This window comes from Prunus mume, linkage group LG2 (genome assembly GCF_029339155.1).
Source record: "Prunus mume cultivar Tortuosa linkage group LG2, ASM2933915v1, whole genome shotgun sequence".
NCBI lineage: Eukaryota > Viridiplantae > Streptophyta > Magnoliopsida > Rosales > Rosaceae > Prunus > Prunus mume.
In genome coordinates this window covers 29,190,114-29,209,135 of record NC_142699.1, presented here as the reverse complement: position 1 = coordinate 29,209,135, position 19,022 = coordinate 29,190,114, and the positions used below count along the sequence as shown (strand labels likewise).

Genomic DNA, 19,022 nt, shown 5'->3' with positions numbered 1-19,022 from the left:
TGTTTTACCCATTAAACTTCTCTTCCTCTCTATATGAACAAACTCCCTCCATTTTCCTCTGCAACTTGCAAATCAAATTCCAAAACCATCTTCCTTGCCCAGCAACCCTAACCCAGAACCAGACCCTTCTCTCCCTTGCAATGGCTACCACAAGATCTCTCTCCCTCTTCTTCGCCGCTGCATGTCCGATCCTTGCAACTCTCCTTCTGCCACCGCCGCCAACCCATCATTCTTTGATCCTTCCCTTTCCTCTGCTTCTACCTGTGGCGGTTCTCTGCCCAATTTCACTCCTCCGTACTCTCCTGATCGCCACCACTGCCCCAAGACTCCATCCCATTCCCCGACTCATGCACTGCCTCCCCTGCCTCCTCCTCACACCTTCCGCCGCTCCGTCTCGGATATCAATCCCCCTCCTGCCAAGGCCTCCTCACGCTTCTCCACCTCCTCCCAAGACCTGGGCACCGACATTGACACTCCCAATTCCAAGGTCGGAAAATTTTCTTGAATTTCATTCTCTAATGTTCTAATCTGTGAAAAGCTTGAGTCTTTCTCTCTTTTTGGGGTTTTTGCTGATATGGGCTTTGGGGAGTTTTATGCTGTAAACTGTGAGAAAGCTCGGTTCTTTATTGTTTTATTTTTAGTTGTCATTGAAATGGGTTTGGGGAAAACTGTTGTTGCAGAGGCTGAGGAGGATGAAGGATCGCCTCAGAGAGATGAGCCATTGGTGCCAGCAACTGATGCGTGAAGAGGACTTGATGGAAGAAGATGAAGATGAGCAACAGCAGGCAGTGGAAGAAGAAGCACAAGTACCGGCTGTTGATGCCGCTGATCAAGATTTTCATAACAATACTGGTGCTGCTGAGGTATTGGGTTCTCTGTTTAGTTTTCAAGAATACTGGGTTTCCCACAAACAAGATCACAAAGAAAATGAAAAAAAAAGATAGAAAAAAGATTTATTGGGTCTTAATAATCTGACATCAAGATAGAAAATTTGATTTCTCTTCCATTTTTCATGGCTTTCTAACCGATCAATCAAACCAAGCACTAACTTTGTATTTTCAGATTCTTTAATATGCGAATTAAGCATTTTTGTTGTTGTGGCATTCACTTCAGCTGAATCTGTGAGCGTAGAGAAGAAGGATGACTGCTTGGTCATTCACTTCAGCTGTCACTGTGACAAAGCCTATCAGTTCCTTCTCAATGGAGGAGAGTGTTACTACAAGCTCATGTAGATATCCATTTCCCAGTTATCCAATCATTCTTGGGTTTGGATTTTTCATACCCAATTCAATCACACTGGTCTCTTTCTTTTGGTTGTTCCATTCTTGATCATAGTTTCCAGATGTCAATTCTCTTAAGGACATTCTTGTTGGCTGAAGCACTGATGTACAAATTCTTTCTGATGTCAGTTTTACAAATGAATAAAGTTTCCTGATTCTCTTGTGAATGAATGTATGATCCTTCTTCTTTTGAGGCCATGAGTGAAATTTTGAGTTGAAAAATCATTCTGCTTTTAGATGATTTGATTTATATTCTCAGGAACCAAAAGAATTAAATAGTTAAGCATCTCAGAAACATTTTCATGCTGATTTCAGTCATTTGCATATCTTGCAACTGAATGGGAGTAGACTAATTATAATCTTACTCCACCTTCAGCAATTCTGAGCATGTGCATGCAGTGGTACCAGTGTGTACCTTACTATTACTTTATATATTTGGAAATTAGAGGACGTTACGTACATCGATTGCACATTGTATTACTCTTGTTTTTAAGCAAAGATGAATTTTTTTTAGTACAAGTGATTGGCCTTAAGCCCTATGGGCGAGGTTCAGAACCCATGTACCCAACAATGTTTGTGTATAATGCAATGTTAGTTTAGAAGTAATGTTACACACCAAATTTCTTTATGAAGTCATATTCCCTAAATAATGTGTTCAGTCAGTCATTTAGTTAAATTTGGGCCAAAGATTTCATTTATTTTCAACAATTAAGACATTGACATGCGTATATACAGATTATATGAGAGAGAAATTCTAAGGTTTGATTGTCACACCATCACGTGATGTTATCAATTCATGTGTTATAATATAGGTGAATGAGAGACTTTATATAGCATGAATCTAAAGTATAATATTAAGATATAGATACATACATTATAATATAAATTGATTAACATTCGATCCTTTAGCATCAAAGTTCGGTACTCACCTTCCTCCATTATCTTTGTGAAAATGGCGAATTTTTCAGCTGCATTTAAAATTCCATCATAATAATAATTTTGCTCTTTTTTTATCTTAAAATTCCCCTTCTTTTATGCCAAAACTCGAATCCCACTATTCAGACCAAAAAAAAAAAACTCGAATCCCACTGCTTCAGATTAGATTAATTTAAACCCAACTCCAACGGTGGAAGAAGGCTGAAGACTTGATTTGATTACTAATTATTTAGACAACTTCACATAAAATTACTAAATTCACAACAAAATGACCTGATATTATAATCCCACGCGCTTTGCTCTTCTACCAACCTTGCATTCGGTGCCTGCCGCGCGTGTGAAACTCCCAACAGTTGTCCAAAAACGGACGGTCATATACGGAGCGTCCATATCCAACATCTCATATGCAGTCCCAATCAGTCCCGCTACTACTCAGATCCTCTCCGATGATTGGGTCGGGTCAGAGTCAGTTCCACGAAATTGACCTAAAACAAATCTACATATAGGGCCCACCCCCACACTTACCACTCTCGTGTGCTGGCCCCTCCCTATTTCCTCGGACCCACTCGCTCCACAGGGGCGCGTGTGAAACACATGGCCCAACCTCCCAATTTCCAAAAGACAGCAAGACAATGCAGACAAGCAAAATAAGTACACCATAAACAGACAGAGACAAACACACCTCCAAAAACAAGGTATCCATCAGCCTCGGGCTGAGCTAGAGAAGGAGGAGGCTATGCTCTTCACTCTCTCTCTCTCTCTACTTCAAAATTACTATACCCTTCACTACAGTCATACTCTTTCCTATATTCTTTCTTCTTCTCAGAGCGATTCAGCTGCCAACTTATATTATTTATTAAATAACAAAGTCTCTTGTCTTTTCCACACTGCTACTTTTCCTCGTTGTTACTTTCAGCCAATACTGCATATAGAATAGAAGCATATAGAGAGGTTTATAGAGGCACCTCATTTCATTTCTTTCTTGGTTTTGCATTTTTCTTTTTAAAAGTACCAAATTAGTAATATACCATGATTTATTCATCAGTTTCTTCTGAAAATCCATGGACAACAATAAGCCCAAAAGTCCTCAGACCTTCAACAAAGCAACGTCCTTTTCACTTAAATCCTATCCTTAGTTTTCACCGCCAAAACCCAGACACCATTAACAGCCCTGTGAACCCAACAGAACCCAAAACCCAGCTCAGAAGCCCCACCTTGATAAACGCAAGTGAAGTTATTTACAGAAAAACTAAGAGGAGCAGGATTCATGAGGAAAGAAGAGGTTTTCCCCAACTGGGTAGCCAGCAAATGTTGTTTCTGTGTGGATTTGGGTTACTGGATGCAAGGTTTTAGGTGCTTTCCATGGCTGGCGTTGAACTTCCATATGGCTCACAATCTTAACATGCACCCCTCAACATTGCAGCTCGTACAGCATTCTGGTAACCTTATGCTGCTTTCCTTGCAAGTTGCAACAATGTTGAAGTGGAACCTAAAAACACTGTTTAATGGTGTGTTAACATAGGTATCAATCAGAAAGTAATATGAACCATTTGGAAAGGCAATTAAAAAAGGGTATATTTGTCCTCTAAGAACCTATGGGCTATTTCTAATAGAGTTCAAATTTTCCGTTCTTTTACAGGTCCTATCTTGGGGGCCAATGGCAGTTATCCCTGTTGCAGCTAAAGCCCTTCCTAACCTTATGGCATGTGTTCTTCTTAGTAATCTTGGAGCATCCATTACAGAAGTAGCACAGGATGCTCTTGTTGCAGAGTACGGGCAAGAAAAAAATATGAAAGGCCTCCAATCTTATGCATTCATGGCATCAGCTGCTGGTGGAATCCTTGGTAACTTAATAGGTGGTTATTTCTTAATGAAAACACCACCAAGAACCATGTTTCTCGTATTTTCAGTGTTACTTTCCGCTCAACTTGCAATTTCATTGAGAATAAGAGAGGAATCTCTTGGTTTACCACAATTGCCAGATCACTATCTTATAAGGAAGCCAATCTTTGAAAGTATTAGAAAACAATTTTCTGAGCTGATGATGGGAATTCAAGAGGAAAGTATTGTTCGTCCTCTTACTTGGATAGTAGCTTCCATTGCCATGGTTCCTGTCCTGTCAGGTTCCATCTTTTGCTACCAAACACAATGTCTACATCTTGATCCTTCAGTCATTGGCATGTCTCGAGTGATTGGCCAATTGATGCTTCTTTCCACTGCCGTATTTTATGACCGTTGTTGGAAAAAAGTTCCCATGAGAAGGTTGGTGTGGTGCAACTTGTGTATGCCTTTTTACTTCTTCTTGACCTTCTTTTAGTAAGACAAATCAATGTTAGACTGGGGATTCCGAATGAGGTGTTTGTTCTTTGTTTTTCTGGGTTAGCAGAAATTATTCCGCAATTCAAAATTTTACCTTTCACAGTGCTATTTGCGAGTTTATGTCCTCGAGGTTGTGAAGGATCTCTGACTTCTTTCTTAGCATCAGCCTTGTGTTTATCATCAATAGCTAGTGGGTTTTTAGGCGTTGGATTGGCTTCTCTGATTGGAGTAACAGCAGGCGACTACTCAAGCCTGCCTTTTGGAATTCTGGTACAGTTCATTGCGGCTTTACTTCCTTTAGGATGGCTTTGTAATTTACCCATGTCAGAAGCTGTTGTTGGGAAGGAGAGGAAGAGAGGTTTGAGTAGAAGAAGTCAGAAAAGTAGAAGGGTCGGTAGAGTGGTATATGGTTCAGTTTTTATCTACAGACGCGAGAGAGAATCTGAGGCATAAAAGTGAAAGAACTACTTTTATTTTATGATCAACACTCGTTTTCATATAGCAAACCGATTGAAAGTGGGAGCAATATGCAGGATTACCCGAGTGAGGATCTGTAATGTAGAGGTGAAGCAGCTACTTCATATGGTTGCATTTTAACGAGAGCAGGAGAAGTGAAGGTACGAGAGGAATCTAGGATTGCCTCAATGCTGTTCGTTTTCTCCAAACCGCTCGATGACTGAAAGAGGCTTCATCTCGGATATCAGTTTCAATCGTAGTTTCTGTGACAAAGCTGAAGTTGTTGCATCATGTTAAATGGTGCTGAACCGTGAAATAAACATAGGCATGATGTCCACAGGCTCAAATATTCATAATTGAAAACAAACACGAAAGAGGAATACAAATAATTTCAGTTGTGTAATATAAATGTACTGTTGGACAACCACCAGACCCAAAAACTTATAACGAACTTTGAATTACTTGACCACATCTTTTCTCCTCTTGATTTTCCCAGAGCATTTCTTTCTTCTCCAGTTAAGTTCAGCTTCGCACGTGCTCACTCTGCTGCAGAGCTTCGACATACTCAGTTCCTTCCTACCTGCAAATAGCTACCATAACACAAATTCAGCAGTTTACTTGACTTTCAAAAAGAAAATCCAATGGTGGTGTATCTTAACAAGCATTGAAGAAGGATATACTAGGAAATTATTTTCAAAATTTATGGAGACAAAAAACTTCTTATAAGATTCCCATGGAACTACAAATCTTGAATTCAGAATGCGATGGAATTATAAATGGTCGATAAACAAGGAAAACTAGATGTAAAGAGGTAATGGTGCAAAAAAGAAAAAGGCAAAAATATTTGGAAATGATAAAGGCTCAGGGTTCAGGACTGACAACTCACAAGCACAAGCAAAAAGCAATAAAAATGGAGAAAGAAAACATAGCTAAACAAGGGAGCCCATATTCTGTTGGATTTTCTACTTTAATATTCTCTCTCTGCTTCATTTTATAACTAATCTACACAAACCAAACCACCCATTTCGCTTCAAAATTAAAAAATTAAAGAAAAGAAATTACCTTGCCATCATTGCATCGGTTCTCCAATTACAAGGGAAGGTACATGTTGAATTTTATAGAAATCCTCTCCATCTTCCTCAATCCGACGGTGGAGTTCTCTACGCATCCCTCTTATGGTTAATTCCCTGAGATTAGTAAGATATCTTAGCCCATCTGGAAGTGTAGTCAATCCCGAGCAATACGTGATGTTCAATCGACAGAGACGAGGCATGGCTCCTTCCTCTACTCTCCACTCTGTTATTCCGAACATACCATTAACGAAAAGATATTGAAGAGAAGGAAAGCCCTCTTTGGAGAAAACCAGTATCTTTGTATTCTCCTTGAAAGCTTGACTCTTAAGGTTCAGAGTTGTTAGGTTTGGCAGCTTCTCTAGTATTCCCATTTGGTCCTCCTTGAGACCACACCTAGCCAATTCTAACTTGGTGAGGTTTGGATAGTTGTGGAGCTCTTTCGGTAATTCTGCGGTTGGGCCTTGCAACTTCAATTTGTATATACCCCGACAGCTTGATACTATTTGCATAGCTTGCTCTTCACAGCTATTGTTGTCCACAAACACAAGTAGAGACCGGATACGGTTAAGCGTGCTGCCGGTAGATTTTAAGATTTCCTCCATATTTTGCAAAGAGCTTGACACTATTATCACCAGTTTTCTAAGATTGGTTAATCTGCCAACATCTTTCAAATCACAATACTCACTTGAAAGGTTATATAAGGTTTGTAGATGGCCAAGAGTAGACAGCTCCAGCTTACCCTTTGCTCTGTAATTCCTGGGTAAATTTAAATGTCTTAATTGTTTCATCTTCATTATCACATTTGGGATGACCACGGCGACATAATTTGAAACACGAAAATCAAGAGTTTGCAAGCATACTAAATTACCTAGTGATGGCGGAAACTTTTTTATATCACTCCACTTCACACTTAGAAACCTTAAGTGTACCATATTTCCAATTTCACTTGGCAACTCAACTTCGACTTGATTAAGACATTCAACCTTCAAAACTCTAAGCACTTTGAAATCCTTCAAATGAGATAGTAATCCTTCTATATTTCTTGGCATCCATCTTTGTGGAAAAAAGTATAATAGAGACCTTACGTGCCCATTTGTTTCATCTCTTGAAGAAACCAACCTATCTGCCTTCTCATCCAAGTAAATTGCAAGTCTTCGAATTTTCCCCAATTGTGCTGCCTCGGCTGCCACAGTAGAATTACTTTCTTGCAAAGAATTGTTAATTTGGAGAAAGCTTTCCTCTTTTGCCTTTAACAAACACATGTCTCGTACAAGATCATGGATTCGACAACCTTTAATTGTTCCAGTTGAACCACTTGTTCCCACTTGAACCAAACACCTTTCCACCAACTCACTTAAGCAATTATGTGCTATATCCTCCATTGTTTCCCTCGAACCATGTCTTTGTTGTCTTATGGAGATAAGACCTTCTGCCACCCATAACTTAGTCAATTCGCTCACCAAAAACTCAGAGTCTTCAGGATAATGACCTAAATATAAAAAACATGGTTTTAAGTAATACGGTAGGTCATCATAACTCAATGCCAAAACCCATGATGCACCTTCATATTCTTCTTCATGACCTATCCCTCTCCTTATGTATTCATGAACATTCTCATGCACTCTCTCCCACTCTCTAACAGTGTTTTTTCTTGCTAGAACCCCGGCAAGCACAATAATGGCTAATGGCAATCCTGCACAGTGTCGAAGCATCTTCATTCCTAACTCTCTCTTCTTTGTGAAAATTCCCAAATCTGAAAAATAAGAAAGAAATAAAAATCAAATACATTCTTGTAGTATGAGCAATTGTGATGCGTATCCCTTTGCTCGAATGATTAAAAATTAAAATTGTGAAATTCCAAAATTTACTAATATCCTTTGTCTTATTAGCGAAATGGAAAGCATTCAAGATTAAATCTGGACAATAAATTTTTGCAATTGCATAAGATAAATCATCTGCTACCTAACAAATGTGTGACCAAGTAAGGTGGTTTGACAATATTAAAAAATTGTAAAGGATAATCCCAACAATGAATGAAAAAAAGAAAAAAAACACTACATAAGTTGTGTCATATGCAATGTAATGGTTTCTATTTGGTTTGCTGTATAACTAAGAACCTGGAAAAGAAAAGAGTAGGGGTGAGAATTACCGATATCAGCCCTTCCAGATATTGCTATCTTCTCAAATAGTTCCCAGCTCTTTTTCTCATTTAGTGCCTGGAGTTCGTGGAGAAAAGCATTTCTATTCGGGGGCAAAGCTACTGCTTGATTGCGTGTTGTAAGCAATATTGTGCTCTCTGTTTTCACATTTGGAAATGCATCCTTCAAAAGATTCCATGTCTCGATTCTCCATATGTCATCAAGTATCACCAAACATCTCATTTCTTGCAGAACAAGGAAAAGCTTCTTTGCTATTTCATCATCTGTCATGTCCTTAATTTCTTGTTTTTGTTCCTTGGTAGCAGAAATGAGTTCAATTAAAATTCCTTCCCAAACATTTCTTACTTGAAAACGTTGAGATACACAGACCCAAGCAAAACTATGAAAATGTTGCCTTACTTTTTTGTCATGATAAAGCTGTCTTGCAAGGGTGGTCTTCCCTAAACCGCCCATACCCCAAATGGATACAACTCGATGACGATTTTCATCTTTTACTAAATGCATAACCAATTCTTCAACGTTGGACTCTAACCCAACAACATCACATTCAACAACATGAGAACGAGTTCTCCTTAGCCTCTCTTGCAATTGCAAGGAAGATTCACCACCACTACCGTCTCTGTCCGTTGTTAGTTCCTTTATGTTATACTTCTGCAAATTCGACCTCAACTCAGAAATTCTGATGGTGATATTCTCAATTTCTTTCCCAATCCTGTGAACATCAACCCCTTCCTTGAAGATGCAGGCAAATCTTCTCAAAACATTCTTCACACCTCTTTTCTTCTTGGAATCCACTTTCAAGCCATAAGTTTGGATGACATCCTCCAAATCATAAGCAGCATCTCTAATCTTGGCAACCCAAATACGGACTGTTTCATCTTGTCCTTGTCTTGCATCTGCATCTTTGAGGAAGCCCTGCATCAAATGTAGCTCAGTTTGTACGACCTCAACTTGTTGGCTGACTCCAGAAAAGAACTTGGCTTCCTGAATGGTGAAGTCTCTGACACTTTCGAGCACAAAGGAGACAACTGCCTCAGCCATTCTCTCTACTACTTACTCTCTCTTCGCCAAAACGAAAACAACTAAACCTCCAGATCTAATTTGCAGATTGATCTAATTTGCAGCCAATTGGTCAAATTGGTTCAATTTGAACCCAACAAGAACTCATCAACTTTGTCGTTTTCTGACCATCTTGTTCTAAAACATAATGTAATGCAAGCTGTAGCAGGTGACACCTTGTTCTAAAATATAATGTAATGCAAGCTGTAGTAGGTGACACCTTGTTCTAGAATAGAATATACTTTTTAATTTTTTTCGAACTTAATTTTATTTCTGCTTTCGTCTTCTTGCAAGAAAGTTGCTGTCTATTTATTTATTCAAACTGGCAAATTTGTTAGTGTTTTTGTGAATCTGTATGTGTATTGGTAGAGAACAAAAACAAGGAGAGAAGAAAAGCTTAAATCCAAAACTCCTCTGCTATACGTGTAGCAGAGAGAACATTCTCATTTCTCTTCTGTAAGAAATCTGTACAGTACAAACACACACACTTGGTGTGAGGATATATCCGTTAGGCACAATGACAGTTGGATGCATTACATCACAATGCAATCTCAGCCATTCACAAACTATCCAATCAAACTATTACACTTGGATTACCAATAAAACAAACAATAAGAAAACTAAACGTATCTAATTTATGAAATCAGCTTGAGCACTTATAATTCAACACTCCCCTTTAAGTCTTGAGCTGATTTCACTCCAAGCATGCCTCTGAGATAATTGAACCGATCTTTGGCCAATGGTTTGGTGAAAATGTCAGCTAGTTGTTCATTGGTAGGACAGTATTCCAGATCAATGACTCCTTCTTGCAAAGCATCCTTGATAAAATGGTATCTTCTATCAATGTGCTTAGTCTTCTGGTGGAACACAGGTTTTTAGTGATTGCAATTGCTGAGATATTGTCACAATGCAATGAAGTAGCTTCAGTTTGTAGCTCTCCAAAGTCCTCTAGCACAAAACGCAACCAAATAGCCTGTGTAGTTGCTTCAGCTGCACCGATGTACTCGGCTTCTGCAGTGGACAATGCTACATTCTGTTTGATGAAGCCTAAGAAAACACTCCACTCCCAAAGGAAAAAGCGTACCCGATGTGCTTTTGCTATCACCAACTGATCCTCCCAATCACTATCACAAGAGCCAATCAGAACTAATTTCCTGCCTTTCACATACTCTAAGCCGTAGTCTAGAGTTCCCTTGACATATCTCAAAACACGTTTAGCTGTTCCATAATGCCTATTTGTAGGACAGTGCATGAATCTGCTAGCAGACTTGAAGCATACATGATGTCGGGTCTTGTAGCAGTTAAGTACAGCAAACTACCAACAATGCTTCTGTAGTGTTCTTCATTTGCAGCTCCACTCCCATCATCCTTAGCTAGTTTCTCAGTGACAACAAGAGGTGTGGTTACAAATTTGCATTCAGTCAAGCCAAATTTGTTCAACAAGGTGCTAGCATACTTCTTTTGATGTAGAAATATACTAGACTTGGTTTGAATCACCCCCATGCCAAGAAAGTGATGCAAGAGACCTAAATCTCATATTTAGTCATCATATCTTCCTTAAACTCATCTAGTAACTCCTTATTGCTCCCTGTGTAGACAATGTCATCTACATAAATAGAGACAATTAGGATATCCTTATCTCCCCTTTCTTTGGTGTATAAAGTTGCTTCACTTAGGCTTTTCTTAAAACCACATTGAATGAAATAGCTGTTTATCTCTCCATACCAAGCCCTTGGTGCTTGCTTCAGACCATAGAGAGCTTTATGTAAACGATAAACTTTGTCCTCTTTGTCTTTAATTACAAAACCTTCAGGTTGATTGATATAGACTTCCTCTTGTAGCACACCATTAAGGAAGGCAGATTTCACATCAAGCTGGTACAGTTTCCAATCCTTTTGAGAAGCAAGAGCAATAAGTGTTCTAATGGTGTCCAATTTGGCTACAGGTGCATAAGTTTCATTATAATCCAGCCCAGGCTTCTGAGCATACCCTTTGACAACTAATCGTGCTTTATTCTTTTGCACAGAGCCATCCAAATTCAGTTTTGTCTTGTAAACCCACTTAACTCCAATCACTGGTTTTTCAGTTGGTCTATCCACCAATTCCCATGTTCCATTCTTTTCAATCATCTGCAATTCATCTTGCATAGCTTTAAGCCAAGATTCATCTTGAGCAGCATCAGCATATTTTTCTAGTTCCATGATGCACAAGTTACACTGAGCAAGAACATCATCTAGCTTTCTCCATTTTAAAGGAGTGTGATCATAAGCTTGAGTTCTCCTTTCTTCACTGCTTATATCACTTGGAGTTGATGATGTTCTCCCCTGCATATTCAGAGTTTGAGGTGTAACAATAGAGTTGCCATTTGAACTGTTAGAATGAAAATCAAAATCTACTTGATTTTCAATTGTGTATGGTATCATAACTGAATCATTGTTATCTGTCCAATGCCAAGCACCTTCTTCATCAAATGTCACATCCCTTGACAATATAAGCTTGTTAGAAACTGGATCAAAAACTCTATAGCCTTTTTCACAAGTGGCATATCCCACAAACACTCCCTTTGTACTCTTAGGATCCAGCTTGTGCCTCAATTCAGTTGGTACATGAACATAACACAGAGAACCGAAAACTTTCATATGTGCAATTCAAGGCTTCCTTCCACTATATGATTCAAATGAGGTAATGTTATGGAGAGCTTTGGTAGGACATCTGTTCAACAAATAAACAACTGTATGCACTGCTTCTGCCCATAGGAAATAAGGCATTCCCTTATCATGTAACATTGATTTTGCCATCTCAATGACAGTCCTATTCTTTCTCTCTACCACTCCATTTTGCTGAGAAGTATAGGCCATTGTAAGTTGCCTTTGAATGCCGTGAGCTTCACAAAACTCCACAAATTCAGTAGATAGAAACTTTCCACCTCTGTCACTTCTTATGCATTTCACTTGGTGTCCAGTTTGTAATTCAGTCATAGACTTGAACTTCTTGAAACAACTGAAAGCTTCTGATTTGTTTCTTAAGAAGTATACTCAAATCATTCTTGTGAAATCATCTATAATCAGCATGAAATATCTGTTCCTTGCAACCGATTCATTTCTCATAGGACCACAAAGGTCTACATGTACTAACTTGAGTGCTTTGCTTGCTCTTTGAGCTTGTTCGTTTGGAAAAACATTCCTGTGTTGTTTTCCGAATTGACACCCTTCACACACACCACTTTGTTCTTCCAATGTTGGTAAACCATGTACCATTTCTTTATCCCTTAAATGTTTCAAACCTCCAAAATGCAGATGACCAAGTCTCTTATGCCAAATCCATGTGGATTGAGTGAAACTAGTCTTCATTAGTAACTGTTTTTCAGCTAGAAAAGATACAGGATAACATCTATTACTCTTCATTTGTACCTTGATGATGAGATAATTCATAGATGGACTATCAAATACCCTGCACATCCCTTCTCCAAACACCAGACAATATCCGTGCTCATCCATTTGCCCAACACTTAGCATATTTTCTTTCAATCCTAGCAGATACATTACGTCTCTGATGTATTTTCTGCCCTTTGCTGTATCAATCCTCAATGAACCAATTCCAGCTACACTCACAAGTGTACCAGTTGGCATTTGTACTTTTCCAGCCACATTTGTTCTCACATCAACCAACAACTCTAAGTTTCCTGTCATATGGTTGCTACAGCCACTATCAACATACCATTCTCCATTGGTTTTGATCTCAGTGGTTATGCAATTTGCATAAAACAAGTTCCCTGTCACCTCCATTTGATTTACACAATTAGCCTTCTGCACATCCTTGTTCACAGTACAATCTCTAGCAAGATGTCCAAATCTGTCACAATTATAGCATTTTGGTTTTCCCTTTTACTTGCACTCACCAAAATGATGCTTTGAACACACCTTGCATTGAGGCTTTGTAGTTTCCTGGTTTGAGAACTGTGTTGAGGTGTTGTTCTGTGCAGAATAATTATTCTGCTGTGACTTGTCTTTTGACTCCCATGACTTCCCTTTAGAATTCCAGTTTCTCTGTGACTTAGATGAACCAGACTGAGAAGAATTTTTATTCTGTCCTTTGGAATTCACAGTGAATGAGGCAAATGCCTTCTCAACTGTATCAACACTATGCATTTCAAGCCTTTGCTCTTGACTCTTCAAAATGGCAATCACTTCCTGCAACTCCACAGTTTCTAGTGTCTTTGTGTTTTCAATCACAAGGCATATAAGATCATACTTCTTACTAAGACTAATTAAAACCTTCTGAACCTGCCTCTCATTTGACAGAACTTCACCAAATGTTTTCATTTGGTTAATCAATTCATTCAGTCTAGTAAGATAGTCAGATAAGGATTCATTATCACGCATCCTAGTATACTCAAATTCACGTCTGAGGTTTTAAAGTTTTACCGATCTGACATGCTCTCCACCATCATATTCAGCATATAGCAATTCCCAAGCCATCTTCGCAGAATCTGCATGTGCAATCCGTGGAAAAATCTGATCAGAAACGGCATTTTGGATGATACCCAATGCTTTCGCATCCTTCATGAGAATCGCAGCTGTTTTCTCATCAACTTCTTCTTCTGAGATGTCCTTAGATACCTTCTTCTTCTTTGAATCCGGGATTGAAAAACCCTTCTCTACCAAACTCCATAAACCATACGATTTGAATATGGTAACCATCTTAATCCTTCAAAACTCATAGTTCTCACCAGAGAAAATTGGGATTCTAGCCTCTGAGCTTCCAGATCCAGCCATTTCGAATTTCAGATGTACCTGGAAACAAGTTGTTTTCATATCGACAATAGATCGAACTCAATCAGCTTCGTGAGCTATGAATGAGCTTCACCTCGATCGATTTTCTTCACAGAACGAACGCCCAGCTTCAGATAATCGAACCTGGCTCTGAGGCCATGTTAGTGTTTTTGTGAATCTGTATGTGTATTGGTAGAGAACAAAAACAAGGAGAGAAGAAAAGCTTAAATCCAAAACTCCTCTGCTATACGTGTAGCAGAGAGAACATTCTCATTTCTCTTCTGTAAGAAATCTGTACAGTACAAACACACACACTTGGTGTGAGGATATATCCGTTAGGCACAATGACAGCTGGATGCATTACATCACAATGCAATCTCAGCCATCCACAAACTAACCAATCAAACTATGACACTTGGATTACCAATAAAACAAACAATAAGAAAACTAAACGTATCTAATTTATGAAATCAGCTTGAGCACTTATAATTCAACAAAATTGTCTTGGCAAATTCAGAGCTTCTTCGGCATACTTTCTCAATGTCAAGTCCAAGCTGCAGCTACCACATCACCCGTTGCATGTAAGCCAGATGAGGCTCTTAGATCACTTACATTAGTAAGACCTGAATTTAGTAAAGAAAAAAAAAATTACAAAGCTGTGTAAGCAACTAACAACAATCATTAGATCACTAAATGGTACTTGTAGTACAAATGCTGTCCCTAACTGTAGTAGGGTCTGCATCTGATAGATCGAATTAGAACAAGCATATTGAAATGCACCAAGTCATTGGTGTATAAAAGGATCGCACGTAAACAGTTAATCATCTATTACTGTTCAATATCATTTTGTTTTGTCTTTAGAACACATTACAATACACACTACAAGAAAAAAGGTCAGTAGTTCAGTTATTATGTGTTTTTGTTTGGGGAATAAATATGGAGAAGAAATCCAACATTCCAAGCAACATCTGTCAACCATATATGCTAATAAGGTTGACTGTCTGCAATGTTAACATGATAACAGGCGTCTTTATGCATTAACTCTGATTTGTCCTCATGTACATTTTTGCTCTGTGCTCCCCGAGGAGAATTCAAATTGTTTGTGCTCATACTCATGATGCCTACTTAAGATGTCTTCAGAAAAATATGACAGACGTGTTTTTGGATTCAATATGTAAGAATCTCCCAGTTTCTTGCATTTTCTTCAACAAATTGTCAATTTCTCATAAAAAGTGGGTTATTAATGTCTTTAGAATTCCCATTTTCTTGCCATCCCCCCTCTCCCTCTTTCTTCACTTTTTGTTATTTTTGATACAGTACTCATCATGCCTACCATATAAACGGGCCTTGTTGTATTGAGAGAAAAGAATGCTGACCGTATAATTGAAGGAACCTGAACTTCTGCATTGCAACTGTGCAGTGTGTTACATTTCTGAGTTGCTATCTGATCTTGATTCCCGTGATAAGTAGAAATATTGGAAATGCTTATGAAGAATTGCCTGACTTTGCAGGTGGCTTGTGGGAAGCGAGCAGGAGCTGTTGCATTCTTGCTTGATGAAAGTGGGAGGTATGACTCTCCAGAATACGCCAACGTCAATTTCGAACCAGATTTCAAGCTGTCTTCCCTAATGGAAGTTCACTCGCTATTTGAAGCACATTTTGACCTGTCACCTTGATCCTCAAACCTGTTGCGGACAATCTTCACATTCGATGGAGAAGAAGCCTTATTCGTAGTCTTTACGCATTATCTAGAAAATAACTAGGTTGCAGCACTTGAATGGCTTGCTCTTTGCTCCCCGAAACGATTAGAAGCAAAGAAACTGCAACCTGAAAGTGAAAGAGGAAGAGGAAGGAACTAGTAGAAAATTTCTACTAGAAACCAGTTAGGCGGAAGACCAATCAATTTTTATCAAACTTGTTTTAGTTTTAAAATTTGTGTTGTACTTGACCTGGTAAAAGCTCATTACCAGTTACCAAGAACCTAGCCAAATGCTTTGGGAGACATTAATCAAATTTCCCACCCAATATATTTGTGGAAATGGTTTGAACCCATACAAATGCGGTGTTAGAGTTAAAAGTAGCAAAAATATAAAATATAAATCAAACGCCCACCGTGGGGCTCGAACCCACGACCACAAGGTTAAGAGCCTTGCGCTCTACCAACTGAGCTAGACGGGCTTGTTGCTATTGTTGTCGTTTTCCTCTACTTATACTGAAGCACGTGTCTTTTTTATGTGGCGCCAAATGTAACGGCTTGTTTAACTGTCAAGTGTTGACTGTCGTTTTACCCATTAAGCTTCTCTTCCTCTCTATATAAACAAACTCCCTCCATTTTCCTCTGCAACTTGCAACTCAAATTCCAAATCCCTGAGCTTACTAGAAACAAGAATCAGAGAAACCAAACACCATGAACCACCACCACCACCAAAACCATCCACCATCTTCCTTGCCCAGCAACCCTAACCCAGAACCAGACCCTTCTCTCCCTTGCAATGGCTACCACAAGATCTCTCTCCCTCTTCTTCGCCGCTGCATGTCCGATCCTTGCAACCCTCCTTCTGCCACCGCCGCCAACCCATCATTCTTTGATCCTTCCCTTTCCTCTGCTTCTACCTGTAGCGGTTCTCTGCCCAATTTCACTCCTCCGTACTCTCCTGATCGCCACCACTGCCCCAAGACTCCATCCCATTCCCCGACTCATGCACTGCCTCCCCTGCCTCCTCCTCACACCTTCCGCCGCTCTGTCTCGGATATCAATCCCTCTCCTGCCAAGGCCTCCTCACGCTTCTCCACCTCCTCCCAAGACCTGGGCACCGACATTGACACTCCCAATTCCAAGGTCGGAAATTTTTCTTGAATTTCATTCTCTAATGTTCTAATCTGTGAAAAGCTTGAGTCTTTCTCTCTTTTTGGGGTTTTTGCTGATATGGGTTTTGGGAGTTTTATGTTGTAATCTGTGAGAAAGCTCGGTTCTTTATTGTTTTATTTTTTAGTTGTTATTGAAATGGGTTTGGGGAAAACTGTTGTTGCAGAGGCTGAGGAGGATGAAGGATCGCCTCAGAGAGATGAGCCATTGGTGCCAGCAACTGATGCGTGAAGAGGACTTGATGGAAGAAGATGAAGATGAGCAACAGCAGGCAGTGGAAGAAGAAGCACAAGTACAGGCTGTTGATGCCACTGATCAAGATTTTCACAACAATACTGGTGCTGCTGAGGTATTGGGTTCTCTGTTTAGTTTTCAAGAATACTGGGTTTCCCACAAACAAGATCACAAAGAAAATGAAAAAAACAGATAGAAATATGATTTCTTGGGTCTTGATAATCTAACATCAAGATAGAAAATTTGATTTCTCTTCCATTTTTCATGGCTTTCTAACCGATCAATCAAACCAATCACTAACTTTGTATTTTCAGATTCTTTAATATGCGGATTAAGCATTTTTGTTGTTGTGGCAGGATGAGTGTGAGAAAGAATTTGCTGAATCTGTGAGCGTGGAGAAGAAGGATGACTGCTTGGTCATTCACTTCAGGTGCCACTGTGACAAAGCCTATCAGTTCCTTCTCAGTGGAGGAGAGTGTTACTACAAGCTCATGTAGATATCCATTTCCTAGTTATCCAATCATTCTTGGGTTTGGATTTTTCATTCCCAATTCGGTTACACTGGTCTCATTCTTAGGTTGTTCCATTCTTGATCATAGTTTCCAGATGTCAATTCTCTTAAAGACATTCTTTTTGGCTGAAGCACTGATGTACAAATTCTTTCTGATGTCAGTTTTACAAATGAATAAAGTTTCCTGATTCTCTTGTGAATGAATGTATGATCCTTCTTCTTTTGAGGCCATGAGTGGAATTTTGAGTTGAAAAATCATTCTGCTTTTAGATGATTTGATTTATATTCTCAGGAACCAAAAGAATTAAATAGTTAAGCATCTCAGAAACATTTTCATGCTGATTTCAGTCATTTGCATATCTTGCAACTGAATGGGAGTAGACTAATTATAATCTTACTCCACCTTCAGCAATTCTGAGCATGTGCATGCAGTGGTACCAGTGTGTACCTTACTATTACTTTATATATTTGGGTTCGCTTTGTTCAGTGAAAGATTTTCTTTAAAAAAACAACAAAAAGTCAGAGGAAAACTTAGAAATCATTAATGGTCTCGTCTTGAGTAAAGGGTACTCAAAAGAATGAGACTTTTGCTTACATGAGGGGCACTTTCCCCTGGGGTTTGCTCTCGTCTTCTTGAATGAAGAAATGAAAAATAGGGTGAACATTTTTACCAAAAAAAAATAGGGTGAACATTACAAATATACATTACAACCATAACGCTATGAATTAGTTATAGTTTCGGTGACAACATTACAATGTACAAGTGGTAGCATTTGGCAATTAGAGGACGTTACGTACATCAATTGCACATTGTATTACTCTTGTTTATAAGCAAAGATAATTTTTTTTGGGTACAAGTGATTGGCCTTAAGCCCTATGGGCGAGGTTCAGAATCCATGCACCCAACAATGTTTGTGTATAATGCAATGTTAGTTGAGAAGTAATGTTATACACCAAATTTCTTTATGAAGTCATGTTCCCTAAATAATGTGTTAGTCAGTCATTTAATTAAATTCGGGCCAAAGATTTCATTTATTTTCAACAATTAAGACGTTGACGTGTGTGCATACATATTATATGAGAGAGAAATTCTAAGATTTGATTGTCACACTATCACATGATGTTATCAATTCATGTGTTATAATATGGGTGAATGAGAGACTTTATATATCATGAATCTAGAGTATAATATTAAGATATAGATACATACATTATAATATAAATTGATTAACATTCGAGCCTTTAGCATCAAAGTTCGGTACTCACCTTCCTCCATTACCTTAGTGAAAATGGCGAATTTTTCAACTGCATTTAAAATTCCATCATGATAGTAATTTTGCTCTTTCTTTTATCTTAA

The 19,022-nt window shown here is 38.8% G+C and overlaps 3 protein-coding genes and 1 non-coding gene across 6 annotated transcripts; 2 read left to right on the top strand and 2 right to left on the bottom strand.

The window, feature by feature from the left end:
- The first annotated feature begins 79 nt into the window (after nucleotides 1-79).
- LOC103323781 (uncharacterized) lies at nucleotides 80-17,861 on the top strand. Of its 2 annotated transcripts, none has more exons than XM_089044931.1 (3): nucleotides 80-487; nucleotides 681-863; nucleotides 17,511-17,861. In XM_089044931.1, exons 1-3 carry the CDS (start codon nucleotides 182-184, stop codon nucleotides 17,649-17,651), a joined length of 630 nt encoding a protein of 209 aa, XP_088901057.1. In that variant the 5' UTR covers nucleotides 80-181; the 3' UTR covers nucleotides 17,652-17,861. The 2 variants fall into 2 exon arrangements, with proteins under 2 accessions (XP_088901057.1, XP_088901056.1); XM_089044930.1 differs by lacking the exons at nucleotides 80-487; nucleotides 681-863 and adding exons at nucleotides 16,398-16,893; nucleotides 17,087-17,269.
- On the top strand, nucleotides 3,809-5,460 carry LOC103323865 (putative folate-biopterin transporter 8, chloroplastic). The gene is given in 2 exon segments (XM_089047367.1): nucleotides 3,809-4,474; nucleotides 4,477-5,460. Coding segments are annotated over 2 exon segments (1,113 nt in total). The 5' UTR covers nucleotides 3,809-3,873; the 3' UTR covers nucleotides 4,989-5,460.
- On the bottom strand, nucleotides 5,368-9,381 carry LOC148919996 (putative disease resistance protein At1g50180). Of its 2 annotated transcripts, none has more exons than XM_089047365.1 (3): nucleotides 8,214-9,381; nucleotides 6,054-7,817; nucleotides 5,368-5,581 (listed from the first exon to the last, which is right to left on the bottom strand). In XM_089047365.1, the coding sequence occupies exons 1-2, from the start codon at nucleotides 9,262-9,264 to the stop codon at nucleotides 6,061-6,063; spliced, it is 2,808 nt and encodes a 935-aa protein (XP_088903491.1). In that variant the 5' UTR covers nucleotides 9,265-9,381; the 3' UTR covers nucleotides 5,368-5,581; nucleotides 6,054-6,060. The 2 variants fall into 2 exon arrangements, with proteins under 2 accessions (XP_088903491.1, XP_088903492.1); XM_089047366.1 differs by having other exon boundaries at nucleotides 5,368-5,571.
- On the bottom strand, nucleotides 16,160-16,232 carry TRNAK-CUU (transfer RNA lysine (anticodon CUU)). Its single transcript has one exon. It is a non-coding gene; the product is annotated as a tRNA-Lys (tRNA).
- Nucleotides 17,862-19,022: the final 1,161 nt, after the last annotated feature.